The sequence below is a fragment of the Amaranthus tricolor genome, chromosome 3, assembly GCF_026212465.1.
Source record: "Amaranthus tricolor cultivar Red isolate AtriRed21 chromosome 3, ASM2621246v1, whole genome shotgun sequence".
Taxonomy (NCBI): Eukaryota; Viridiplantae; Streptophyta; class Magnoliopsida; order Caryophyllales; family Amaranthaceae; genus Amaranthus; species Amaranthus tricolor.
The window spans coordinates 21,321,803-21,336,802 of NC_080049.1; the positions used below are offsets into that span (position 1 = coordinate 21,321,803).

The 15,000-nt window shown below is 31.0% G+C and overlaps 1 protein-coding gene across 1 annotated transcript; it reads left to right on the forward strand.

The window, feature by feature from the left end:
• The first annotated feature begins 6,981 nt into the window (after window positions 1-6,981).
• Window positions 6,982-12,843, forward strand: LOC130809284 (AP2-like ethylene-responsive transcription factor AIL6). The gene is made up of 8 exons (XM_057674986.1): window positions 6,982-7,585; window positions 7,669-8,293; window positions 8,424-8,506; window positions 11,276-11,284; window positions 11,407-11,495; window positions 11,589-11,662; window positions 11,756-11,883; window positions 11,972-12,843. The coding sequence occupies exons 1-8, from the start codon at window positions 7,384-7,386 to the stop codon at window positions 12,439-12,441; spliced, it is 1,680 nt and encodes a 559-aa protein (XP_057530969.1). The 5' UTR covers window positions 6,982-7,383; the 3' UTR covers window positions 12,442-12,843.
• The last annotated feature ends 2,157 nt before the right edge of the window (window positions 12,844-15,000 follow it).

A 15,000-nucleotide genomic window follows, 5' to 3' on the forward strand; every position in this document is an offset into this window, starting at 1 on the left:
GTATTTTAAACTTTTAACTCTATAACATTAGCTATACTATCTGATATAACATAAAATTTAGAATTTATCATCAAATCATGCATCAAAATATATTATATTATTTTTATTTATTATTTTGTTTTCTAAATAACTTTTTCAAATACCTCGCACATTCATTAGTTTTTCCCTAATTTACTCATACATGTGAATCATGATTTTTTTTAGGCTTAACTAATACTGATCATGTTGTGTTATTAATCTAATTTATGCTGCCATAAATAATTAATGATTGACGTCCGCATCACAACTTTAAAATCCGAAGATTTGAACAAGCAATTGTTTAGAATAATGTGACTTGAGTACACAATTGATGTGTGCATTCATGGGATGAAATCTTATGGATGACTTGAATGAGTGTATTAAGTTTTGACTTAATGCTTGTGATTAGTTTTGACTTAATGCTTGTGATTTATGAGGGTGGTTAAAGTGTGGATTAATTCATGAGTTATGAAGGTAATGAAGTAGGACTTAATCATGGGAGTTATGAGTCTTAATGAAGAAGCTGAAAAGATGATCTACTATGCTAGGTCGAGCAAAACTGTTCAGAAGCCTCCTGAAGGCCGCTCGATTGGACCGCTCGATCGAGCGAGCTCCTGGGTGGGTCGAGCGAGCAAACAGAATGTATCCAGTAGCTGTAATATTTGGGAAATTAAATATATAAAATAAAAGTAAAAAAAATAATAGAAAGAATAATAGAAATCAATTTCACGCATTACAGTATTCATCATCATCTTCAATACAAAAATCAAACCCTTCTTTGCCTTCTCAAAACCTTCGAAACCCATGCCTCTCATCCCATCCTTCTTTGTCTTCGATTTTCAAAGAAAAACGCAGCTCTACCCATCTTCTTCATCTGATTTTGAAGCAACAATGTCCTCAACTATCTGATTTCGCGCCTGGTTTTTTTTCAAGAAACGTAGTCCTTCGCTTGATTTTCAAAAGTGACGAATTGAAGCCCATCAGGTATAATCTCCTCGATTCTCTCTTTGATTATCCCAATACAGTATTGCAACATTCATTTTACCTGTTCTCTGAATTCGAACCTCAATAAGTGTAGAAGTAGTCGAAATTTCCCTTCCTTGACCCAGATTCTACCGAAATGGGGGAGGTTTGAGTGAGATTTGGTCCTGATTGATTAAACATCAAATCCAAGCCGAAAAATCAAGCTTTGAATTTGAATTCTCGTTTCTTGCTGTTGCAAACAGAAGATAATCCTTCTTGACTTCTTTCCTTGCTTTTCCTTATTAATTATGCTCTTATTCATATAAAGGTTAGTTTCATAGATATACTTTCACTAGCACATTCCTTTACCATGTATTAAGCTCTAAATATTGATGAATTTTGGAATTTATAAAAATAAATTAGATGAGTTATTAATTGGAAAATTTATGGAAAATGTGTTAATTAGTGAGTAATGTGATTATGAGAATTTAAGTGTGGACTGTGATTTTAGTAGTACATTATTCGACTGATTTAGTTGTGGTTAGTTCAGTGTTCTTGGATGTGATATTAACCTTTTCAAATTATGGTAATGGTTAAATGTTGATTGATTGGTTGTTCTTGAAAGCATCTAGGGTTCTTGTGGAAATTATTAGTTGAATGGATAAACTAATTGAGTCCTTCTTTTTGGATAGTTTGTTAATCTTGTTTAGTTTCTTGGTTTTGAGTTTAGATGAACATGGAAATGTTTGAATTGGAATACAAAGCGAATTGTAGAGACGTATGATCTTTACAAGAATATAAGCTAGACTAAAGCAAGGTTACATATTTTGATGATATTGGGGTTTGGAGTTAGAACTTGTGCGATCTTTGAAATTAGAAATATTAGAATAGGAGATGGAAATAAGATGCGTTCATAGGATGAGATCAATGAGCTATATGAACCTAGTTCTAGCATCGTATGCTTTGTTGTGATGCTATATTTGTTATGCTTCAGGAGGCGACATTCGAGGAGACCTTCTAGCGATCGCGAAGTACCAAACTTAGCTTCTTGAAGCGTTCTTTTTAGTGAGTAGTAGCAGTCCCTTAAAGGGTCTGGTCAGACTACATTCTTGAAAACAAACTTTTTACTAAAGCTCTTTTGAAATTTGAAATTATTGAGACAAATGTTTGTTGTGAATGCTTATGTTGAAATTATGATACGGTCAATGGATCGGGCTTGCGAGCTGGTCATTGACGGAGTTGAGGAACATTGTTCCCTGCTCCCTATTTTTTTTGAAGAGAATTGCCATTCAGATATTGACCAGCTTCACCCAAGAGTGGCATAGCCTTAGAGCTATAGGGCACCTCTCAGATATTGACTTGCTTTTAAACCTATAATTTGAATTATTGTGTTTTATTGTTTTGGATTGTTATTTCTCATTCAGTTTAATCTGACCCTCTGTGATTTCCAACTTTTAGTTTGTTTATAGATCGAAACCAGTCGGGAATAATGGATTAGCGGAGGTGATTAGAGTTTCTAAGGATGTAATATTGAACTGAGCATGTGAGAATTTTGTAGTTTTGTATTAGGATTTTGGATAAGTGTATATTAGATTTGGTTGTGTTGGTTATATTGAACTTGTAGAGAATTGTATGATTATCTTGTGTTTTAGTTAGATGTTTATTTTGAGATTTAGCTGAGTTAGTTACATTAAAGAGCTGGTGAACCCTTTGCTCAAGTTTTGGAAGCGTGATTTCAGTTTCTTAGGAAATGAACCCTGTGATGACCCTGTTTACTCGGTCAACGCTAAGTCGGGTTGTTACTGTAGCTTTCTATAGTTTGCTCGAACAGGCCGCTCGACCAAGTGAACCCCTGCTTTGATCGAGCGAACCTTCTGACGTTCATAGGATGCTGTTTTTGACTCTTCAAGTCCTTGGATCTGTTTCATTGTCATTAATTCATAGCTTTAATGTATTGAATGTTGTCTAGTGTGATCTCCCCTATAAATAGGGAGCTCATTTGTTCATCTAAACACATCAAACACAAACCCTAAACCTAAACACATAGCGTTTGTTAATTGTTATTCTCTTACTCAATTGTAATACTTTGTTTGTAAGAGTAAGTTTTTACTCCATTGAAATAATATAAACAAGAAACTACACACCACGGAAGACGTAGCCATCATTTGTTGAACCTTCTTAAATCATTGTGTCAATTTGTGCATTTTAATTTCTTTCAAATATTGTTAAGTTCATTGTAATTGTTATTGTTCATCAAGGTACTTCGAACCTTATTGATCTTAATTAGCTTTCATTTCAGCAATAAATTTATATCTTAATTTTTTCTTTTAATATCATATTTTATTAATTTTTTTTTTAAAATTAGCTTCATGATGCAATCAAAATAAGTATTGAGTTATATAGTTATGAATTATAATTCGACTATTGGACTAATAAATTAACATGTAATCCTAGCAATGACTTAAAAAAAACTAAACTATCATTATTCGTGTAAATTAAACAGTGTAAAATTAGATTGAAAAATTGACCATGAAAGGATCAGTTGAGACTTAACTCATAGCTTTTTGACCTTAAAACAATTATATTCCCTCTATATAAATCCAATTTGAATAATGTTTAATACATTTGAAATACGTTTAGTTTAATATAAATCAAAAGCGCAAATTAGAGATATTCAACAAAATAATTAAGTTGAGTTCAATTTAATGAATTGAGGTGAAAGAATAAAGAACTTACTAAAGTTAGGAGAGTAGAGTAGTTGAAAAATTCTATTGTATTACTTGGATAAATTATAGGAAAAATTATCTAGAATAATTTAATATTTTATGATTTTCCTACAATAATTCCACCTATTGAATAATCATGACTAATCCTAATTTTAAGGAGTATTTGCCTAAGACATAACTTGGGTAACCCGATGACCTACTAATGTAGGTAGTTCACCAAAAAAATAAACTAAAAATTATAGACAAATTTTGAAAATTTACATGAAAAATTCTAAATAATAAAAAAATCATAAATTTTTTTTAACATTTTTAAATATTTTTTTTGATATTTTATTTTAATTTATCTTTTTTTTAAAAAAATAAAACTTAGATTATTCAAAGCTGGGATTATTTATGGTTAATCAATAGGTGAGATTATTATAGGAAAATCACGAATATATTGGATTATTCTAGGTAATTTTTCCTTAATTATATTTGTTGTACACAAAATATAAATATAAAAGATAAATCAAAATAATAAGAGAATTAATATTATCTTATCTACTAATAATAAGAGATACTGAAAATTTATATCATCAATAATTAATGAAAAATATCAATGTTAATAGCAGAAATTATTTCCAATGACTTTCTTGTGGAAATCTTTATCCCTAATATAACCCGAAGTCGGACATTCATAAGGTGAATCAAGACTTCATAACTATCATCAATCAACAATCACTGTCAAATGTTGAAAAATTATTCTCTTTTATTTGTTTTGTGATATTTTCTTTTAATAATAATTATTTATAGAGGAAAAGGGAAGATGGGCAAGAATAAAAGAACAACAACAAAAGTATTATTTTTTTTGAACTTTTTTTTAAGAAATAGATATAAATATATAATTGAAGAAAATAAATTTTACTAAGGTAAACAATTTCAAGAAATGGATAAGTATCCTTTGAAAAATATTTTGAGTTGAAAGGAGTTTGAATTTGGTTGTGAGTTATAAATTCTTTTAGATTATGATATTAGAGTGATATTAGAGTGTAGTGTGAAAGAAAGTTGAAAACAAAGAGATCAAAAAGAGGTTGCAATTTTTTTAGCTCATTTTATACGAGACCAACTCATCATAAGACAAACCTATATAAATAACTCATTTTGATAATTGAAAACTTAAAAATTGTGAATCATCACTTTAACACACTTAATATATATGAGTAAAAAAGGTCTCATCATTAAATATCTCATTTAAGAAATTGTGCTTTTTTTTAATGATGATGTGACATATATGTTATATATTCTATAGTAGCTTGTTTTTAATTTTATATTGAAACATGAAGTATTACTAATATTATTTGAATGAGCAATATGTGTAAGTCATTGTATATTCATGTTAATAACTTTCGATTTTTGTTTTTGGTTTAGTGGTTACTTGGTAATGTTTGGTATTTTCTGTTTCAGAGAAAATTATTGAATTTAGGTATAAAAATATTGTTCATTTGTTGTTTTTCATTGGTTAATTGAGTTAGAAAAAAATAGTGTTCTTACTTAATTGGAAAAAAAAATTTATCTCAATGGTATTTAAAAAAATCAAAACATATACATTTATATTTTAATTTTCGATCCGGGCTCCTAAAATAAGTCAACTCTGATATGATAAGCAAGTCAACGGTCTATTGGTCGAATTACAGTTAAAATATTGGTACTGAGGAGGTCGGTTATTAGATCGCGAAACGATGGAATTATACCAAATACCAAGTAGCTAAATTAGATATTATAAATGATCTGGTTTTATTATTATCCTGACAAAATCTGTCATTAACTTCTTTAATCACAGTGTTTTCCTACTTGCTAGATTGGATTTTTATTAATCTCCCAACTTAACTTTTGTCTTTATTTAAATACTATATTACATGATTTGAAAAATGTGAAAAAATAAATATAAACATCAAATAGGAACAACAAAATTATATTTTTGGTGAAAGAGAAACTTGGTATCCACTAAAGCACGCGTGAGTACAATACCTAGAAAATACTATATAAAATTAATTACTCCCTCAAATTCACTCTTAATTTTGTATCTAATTTAAAATATTTTATAAGTTTAAATATGGTTAAATGAAATCTTATTTAATGTCGAATTTTTATAATTTTTAATATACACAATTAGAGATATTATTGATTAAAATAGTGCATTGACAATTAAAAATGTTATTGTCTCAACGTGTGGCAGCTCGAACATACATTCTAAATTGGTAGATTTTTATTTAAGTGAGCGTTCACTTAAAGGCTAAATTTGATAAATCTAATTTTTATTTAAAGATTTATACTATTTTTTAAATTTTAATTTTTTATTCACTCGAATCATTTCATCAATACATTTATTTTGAGATAAACTAAAAATTGAGTTCAATATAGAACATATTATTCTCAATTTTATTTTCAGTTTAAATTCAATTCAACTCTAAATTCACTATTAGAACTTCACTAACTATCACCTCTCTTAAATGTAGTGAAGTTAATTCTATATATCAATCAAAATAAGTCTGTACTACATGCCAAGGATAATTCAACTTAAAACTCGAGAGAAAAAGCTAAGATAAAGCAAACAAAGTCTCCGATTACCGCTTGAGCCCGGATCTTCCGGGCACTTGTTCGTTTGAGACAAAATTTCGTGCCCCCTCTTACCTTCACTAGCTAAAAAGACACCCCCCCTCTCCCACTCCATATTTTAATACAAATATTTTTAAATTTTTACTACATCGATTTAATTTACACTTTTTGTTTTAAAGTGATTATTTATAATTTTAAAATACAAGTTTATGAATTCAGCTTCACTTAGTCTTTTTTGTTGCAAAAACTTATCTTTTTGAAGAATATTTTAGAATCGAGGGACTATTTAGTCGCGTCCTTCTTTATGAATATGAGTTATCGCCTTCCTTCCCTTCTAATCATAATTTTCTATGAACACGATACAGTGGATATGATGACGATCGATGACTTATAAACTTAACATAATCACTTTTTACAATCGTGAAATAATCACTTATAACATTAAATTAAAACTTATAATTTTAAAATAATTAATTAAAAAAAATTATATATATAAACTTGTCACAGTGTAAAAATATCTCCCCACAAACACAACTCAACTTAACTACTATTACATCATTAAAAAAAATCAAAAAAAATCCGAGTTATAATGAATAAAAAAACATGATAAAATAAAGCTTCCAAAATTCTAACTACAAATTATATCTAGTCTGTGCGTGTGTGTATCTGTCTCTCTGGCTTTACGCCGGTTGGCAGCAAATACCGCTCTTTCACCCCCTTATATTCTTCCACATCTTCCCTTTCTTCTTCTTTCTTCTCTCTCTCTCTAACTCATCACTACAATCCATTTTCTTCCATTATCCCCAAAAATAAACTTAACCCTTTTCTCATTTCCTCTAAGTTTTCATTTTCACCTTAATTACAAAACAACAACTTATCATTATACATTTTCATGCATACATCCCCAAAAAACTAATTTAATTCTTTGCATGCATTGATTTCTTCTCATTTATTCACTTTCTTTTTTTCTTCGTTTGTATCGCAGTTTTCCCACCTAAATATCAAGTTTCATTTGACTAATACTGTAACGGCTTCTTGGGCCTTTTTTTTTTTCTTTAAATTTCATCTTCAACTTATAAAAATGGCACCAGCAGCAGCCGCAGCCGCAGCAGGTACAACAAGTAATTGGCTATCATTTTCTTTGTCACCCATGGAAATGTTGGCTTCTTCTCATCATCATCATCTTCATCATCATGATCATCACGATCAAACTCCTCAGATTCTTCACACTCCTGTCTCAAACCCTTCTTCCCATTATTTTCTCGACCCTATATACACCACTGGTTCGTTTTTATACTGTTTAAATCATTTTACTTTTTTTTAATTTATAAGGTTTTTAATTTTATTTTTTTTTTTGGTTTTACAGATTGGGGAAATCAGAAGCCAAATATGGGAATGTACACTGATTATGTGGTGGACCAGCATATAGACAATAACCCACCTCCAACAATGCCAAAACTAGAAGATTTTTTTGGCGGTGGAGGTGGTCATCATCATACGACGTCGTATAACAGTCAAACCGAGACAACTCAAGACTCGTCATCCCAGTTAACTCATCTTTACGAGTCAAACCACCATCAAAACTCGGTGCCTAACTACTACACTAATACCCACCATGACCATACTACTCAACAGCAAGATCTAAAAGTTATGACTTCAAGTGTTGCTGGTTTTCAAACCGCGTTTTCTGCTAACTCGGGGTCTGAGGTGGATGACTCGTCAGCAACTCACTTAAGTTGTGGTGGTGGTGCAAGTGGGTCTGAGTTTGTTGGCCATTCTATTGAGTCAACTCATAACGAGTTAATCCGGAGTTATGGTACCACCAAATCTAATAATAGTAATAACAATGGTGGGAGTTTGTCGCTTGCAGTTGTTCCTCAGAGTGTTGAAAAATCAGTTGTTCCAGTTGGGGTTGATTCTGATAACAGTAGTGTTAAGAAGATTTCTGATACTTTTGGTCAAAGAACTTCCATTTACAGAGGTGTTACTAGGTAATTAATTTTTTTATTTTGTTGATCTTAAATTTTAATACTCCCATCATTAATTCATTATTAATTTATATTTTTAGATTAAAAAATACAAGTGGGTTATTTTTTTGTAATTGTAAAAATTTGAATGTAGGCATAGATGGACTGGTAGATATGAAGCACATCTTTGGGATAACAGCTGTAGAAGAGAAGGCCAAGCTAGGAAGGGCCGTCAAGGTAATTTTATTTTTACTCTTACTTATTTATTTACTTATTGTAAATTTAAAATTTTATTATGGGATAAAAGATTAATTTTTTGATATTTTTATTAAGTAATTGGTGGAAAATAAATAGGGTAAAAATAAAAAATCTAACTGAAAAATCGATTAAAAAACACAATATACTTCCTACATTCCAAAATACTTTTTGGTCCAATGTGGTCCAATGCACATAATATAATCCTTGGAGCATCTTTATCCATGAAAAAAAAAATTTCACCACTCTTTTTCTCATTTCTCCATCCTCACATTAACTAAATAAACAAATAAAAAAAATTTCTTAATAGCAAACAGTACAATTTAATCAAACCATCTTTACTCACTTACCATAGCTAAAAAAATAATTTTTTTTTATCTAAATAAATATTACATAGTGGATCTCTATTTGTAGAGAAAAATAATTCTAGATTTTTTGGTAAATTTCTTTTCCAAAAATAATTTTTGAATTTTGTTAAATTATCAAAAGAATATATGTAATGAAATGAAAACATTGTTAACAAACCGATGCATGACATTTGATCTTTCCTTTGTTCAATTTGGTGTAGTTGTCAGCAATATTTTGGTGAAAATCTCACCAAACATAGACAAAAATACCACTATTAAGAGCTTTAAAATAAATATCAAAGTTTTGATGAACAATTTTTTCTTCCTATTAAGGATGCTTTTAATATCTATAATTATTTATAATAAAAAATTAATATTAATAATCTGTACATGACTAATTAAATATGATCTCACAAATGTTTTAACATATTTTAATTACAAATCAAGAGAAATAAAGTGAATAATGCAAGTATCTCCGAGAGTGTGAGCAGAAGGGAAAAGAGGAAGTAGTACTGTAGCGGTGGTAGTATCTAAATCTAGTGGGCAGTGGGAAGTATCTAAAGGAAAAAAGAGTAAATGTGGGATTGATTTGATGCAATTGCTAGGTGTAGAAATAGTAGATGAATAGTAATGGTGGTGCAGCAGCAGCAGGAGGTACTACTCTATAACTCTACAGAAAACTGACTTTCATTTCAATATCCAAACTTACACTCACTAATTCAATACGCCGTCAATTTGCTTATTACTTTTTCTTTCTCTTTCTTTCTTTTTTCTTACCACTCATTGTCTTTTTTCATTTTTATCTCTTTTTGTTTTTTTTTTTTTTTTTTGGTGGACTGCGGTGTAACCTAAAGTTATTACCCGCGTGTTTTATTATGATTTCTCAATACTCGATACTACTAGAATATTACTAGAACTATCCTTCCTATTTGAACTACATTTTTCTTTGCAATTCTTAAGAGTTTTTGTGAGAAAATGTAAGAAAATATGCAGGACAAAAAAATATTGTTTATGGCTAAATGCTTTGTGTACATTTTTCTAATACTAGTTTGATTGGTGTTACTATCTTAAATGATGTAAAGTTTAGCTCTATCCCTCTCATTTAAAGGGGAGTTGGGGTACTAAATGATAAAAATGAGTGTTTAAAATGGATGGAGTATATATGTGCGGATAAAATTGCAAAAAAAGACTATAAAATTAGTTTAACGAATTAAAACCAAAATGTTGTACATATTGAGATTGACAACGAGAGAACTAATTATAGCTAACAAATAAATTTAAATGATCATTCAAGTATATTTCATCAATCATAGACATGATGAAAATAAAACATAAATTTCTAATTAATCATCGTGATTAAATCACCACGAAAGACAAAGAATAATAATAAAATAAACAAAACTAAAAAGGTAAATAAAAATTACCATCCTAAAAAATCCTTACCCGATAAGCTATTTATACAAATCCCCGTTATTTAGTTAGATTTCATTGAAAAAAAAATCACTAGGACCAAAAGTAATTTTAACAAGGGCAGTCTAAACGTGGGGCTAGATTGTTTTTCACTTTCTCAAACGAAAGTCTGTACGTGCTGCTATAATTTTACTCTTAGCTTCTCCCATTCCTTCCCATTACTTTACTTTTGCTTTTTTTTTTTCGAACTTTTAAAATGAGTTTTCTCTCTCATGCACCAGCACCACTTGGATTGAGGCCAGTCTAAGCTCTATGTTTGACCAAGCCACCAAATTTTATTTCATTCCCATACTAATGACACTAGCCTCAAGTTAGGCTTTTACTTTTACTCTTTTTTATACACTTAATACAAACATCACACTGTTTATGCATTAAATATACAACTTTTTGTTTGAAGTGGTTTAGTAATTTGTGCTAATTTCCTTGTTATATGTACTTGGTCTATGTTGTTTCAAACATAAAACATAATGCTTATACTCCCTTTCTCCTATCCCCATGAGATTGCAACGCCCATTGATGACATTTGTATTAAGAAAATGGTTGGGATTACTTAAATGCGAGCGAAAATCTCTTTAAGATAGATATGTTGTAAAGTTAACGGGACAGATAATAATTGAAACTATGACAAATACATGGGAATAGAGCTGAATTTGTAACCGGCTTTTATTAGATTGACCAAAATAGAGAAAATTATGTCATCTACATTTCTATTAAAAATCAAAAAGCGATAAATTTTAACTTACTAGGTAATGTTTTGGATATCTTTTCCTTTACTCATACTTTGCTAATGAATACTACTTTTGTATATTCTTTGATTTTGTCAAGATATAATATATAGTTGTTTCTTTCTCGACTTTGATCAATTTTTAACATTTGCTTTTCTTCTTTTTTGACATTATTTGCGGAACTTTTGGTGGTCGGCTTGCAATTACAGTCTATTTGGGTGAGTATACTAGCTTTATGGTATTTATTTTTTTTTAACTGGATTCTAGGGTATTAAAGTGTACAATGTGTATGATGTTCAAGTTAAGTAGTGTGATAAAACTGTTGAGCATTTTAATCCAGGTGGGTATGACAAAGAAGAAAAAGCAGCTAGGGCGTATGATTTGGCAGCTCTAAAGTATTGGGGCCCCACTGCCACCACAAACTTCCCGGTGATTTGGCCTTCCTTTTTGAATTTCAAGCTTTGTTCACACTAAAAAAATTTCAAGTTCTGATTATGGGTGTAATTATTCGTGTCCATGCAGATTGCAAATTACTCTACAGAATTAGAGGATATGAAACATGTGACCAAGCAAGAATTCATTGCTTCTCTCCGGAGGTGTCTTTTTACACTTGATAGTTTCCGAAATGCCCAACTTTTTCTTTATATTTTCCGTTTTCTTATTAGATGTTTCGGGTGTAATTCTTTCAGGAAAAGTAGTGGCTTCTCAAGAGGTGCCTCTATTTACCGAGGTGTCACGAGGCATCATCAACAAGGGCGTTGGCAAGCAAGAATTGGCCGTGTTGCTGGCAACAAAGATTTATATCTAGGAACATTTGGTTTGTTTCCATACTTGGTTAACATACTGTCTGTTACTGGTTAATTATGGCCTATAAATTGACCAACTTTAAACCATGTGCCTAATAGCCACTGAAGAGGAAGCAGCTGAGGCCTACGACATAGCAGCCATCAAGTTCAGGGGGGTGAACGCAGTTACCAACTTTGAAATGAACCGTTATGATGTAGATGCTATCCTCAAGAGCAACCTTCCTATCGGTGGGGCTGCCAAGCGCTTAAAGCTTGCTGCCGAGGCGGCTGATCAGAAGCCGACACTCAGCCTTGAACAACAGTCACACTCGAGCAATGGAAGTAGCAGTGGAACGGGCAGCACAATCAACTTTGCTGCCATCCAGTCGGTCCCTGCCATGCCATATGATACAGCATCTGCTATCTTCCACCAGAATCTATTTCATCAGCTAAACTCCAATGGCGGGGCACAAGCAGTTGCATCCGACTCTTACACTTCAGGGGTATCCTCGATCGTAGCTCCCATGATGTCACTGATGCCACAGACGCCTGCAGAGTTCTATATATGGCCTCATCATCAACCGTATTAACAAGGTAGTCGGCTAATGAGAAATTGGAGCGTTTAGGAAGGTTTTAGTATTTTAGGTAGCCAGCTTAATTTAGAGGTATTGATGAGCAAAAAAGCTAATTTTGGATCCCCAGATATGTCTCTGGTTATTAACTTGTGTTTCGTAATGGTTCTTTTTCAGCTGACATAAACAAAATGGTTTTATCTGACCCATGTAGTGTCCTAGTGTAGTGATTAACCTTATGACAAAGGATGATAATACAAATCTGGGGCTCAATATGACTGTTGGTAGAATATTAGAGACGATTACTGGAAATTTTGTGTATGTATAGCTTTATTGCAATAGCTGAACAATGGGTCTTTTGCAGAAAATGTTACAACGGAAAAGAAATAGAAAAGAAGAAGATAATTTTTTGGTTTCTTCTTTCGTGGTATGAAGATAGTGTATTCCTTCTGTTCTTATTTGATGTTCACAAAAACTCGTATGCGATTGTCTCATGCATGCGATTAAAAATTTTTTATACTTGCAGAACTTAAGCCTTAGAAGATCCATTTCAACACTTAAAAAACTGAATCTTAACACTTAAAATTCCTTCTTCAAGCCTTAATTTTTCTTCTCTACAGGTTTAATTTAATTTTTTAACTATCGACTTTTAACTCTTAAAATATCCATTTCATCACTTAAATTGCCAATTTTATCTCTCAAAACCCCGACTCTAACCTTTAATTATATAATTTTACTTACATACTCCAATTGTAAATTATTCATGTAAATTCTTCATTTTAAGAGTTAGAATGTCTATTTCAATGCTTTAAAAGTTTGTCAAATTCAAGACATAAATTGTCTATTTCTAGTTTCAAAATGTTCAATTCAAGCTTTAAAATGACTACTTTAAAATTATAGGCCGGACATGTGAGTGGTCGCATGTATGCGGCCATCTCACAGAAGATTCGTTGTTTGATGTTGGTATTTTTCGTTTTAGTTTGTTTAATTTGTTCTCTGTTGGGAATTATTGAAAGGAAGTATAGAAAAAGTATGGAAATAAATTAAAACAGAGATAAAGCGAGAAAGATATTTAGTTGTTTTCTTGTATGAAAGTGAGTACAAAACAACTTTATATAGGAGAAGAAATCTATTAGTAATAGTTGTAATTATTGAAGAGTCACAATTTTTAACCTTTCTTCTACTCATATCTCTAAAGTTATTCATGTACTCTAATTAAATCTAGACTAAATGATGATATTATTAAATGAAAGAGACTAAAAGTCTCATTTACTAACACTCCTCTTTGAACCTTTTGATATTCATTCTTAGTATGCCTCTAGTTTTCTCAAATTTTCCCTTGGAAAGTAGTTTAGTAAAAATGTCAACTAATCCATATTCTCTATCAATCTCGACTAGTTTGACTTAACAATTATTCTAAACTTCTCTAACGAATTAATACTTGACTTTGATATGCTTTGTTTTCCGATAAAAGATAGAATTCTTAGAAATTATTATTGCAAAATCACAATCAAAGACAATAACTCCATCTTTAACTTCACAAATGTCAAAGCTAATATTCCTTATCCATATTGCTTGATTTACAGCTTCACAAGTTGCAACGTAATCTGCTTCCTATGTAGATTGGACTATAGTATCGTGCTTCTGAGATAACGAAGAAAGTACTCCATTTCCAAGTATATAAATGTAACATTAGGTGCTCTTTATATCATTGAGAGACCCTATCCAATCACTGTCTGTGAAACCAACTACTCTTGAACTACTAGTTATGGCTTCATGCTAAACGCCATAGCCTAATGTATCATTCACATATCATAAGTGCTCTTTTTGCAGCTCCTAAGTGAAATTGGCTTGGACTTTGCATGAACTTCGACAAGTAACTTGTTGCATATATTATGTCGAGCCTTGTTGTAGTAAGATAACCTAAGCTACCTATTATACTTTTGTAGATTCTTTGATTTGCTTTCTCCTGTCCATCATCCTTGCACAATCTAACTGATCGAACGTTCTTTAGTCATTCACCCTGGCCAAATTTAAAAATATGCTTACTCCTAAGCTAACAAAGTTAGCGAAAGTAAGGGTCCAATCCACAAGAAAATCGGTATTTGGATGAGTCTAGTGTAGAGATTGTAATTCACTATCTAAATGTTTAACAAGAGGGTTTTGATGATTAAGACTAAATACTAAACAACTTACAAACAATAACAAAACACAAAGGGCAGTTGTTTCAACGCTTGGAAGATATCTATTGGTCTTTGCTTCCATCATTCTTCTTGATGGTGATTTCTATTACTTCATATTAATATCTATGATTGCTTATTGAGAAGATGACTTCTTATTCATACTGTAATTACTATAACTCTATGATCAGCTTAAGATGATAAGATTCCGATCCTTATTATTGGATAGCCTGATTCAATCATAAGTAAAGTTCAATTCCAATCAACTGTAGCATTAAAAGTAGACAAAACAATATGTTTGATAATATCATAAGCAATGAACATTCACTAAAATGACAACTTCTTCTATGTTCTAATTATCTTTGTTTAGCATATCCAATTGAAACTCAGATAGCTA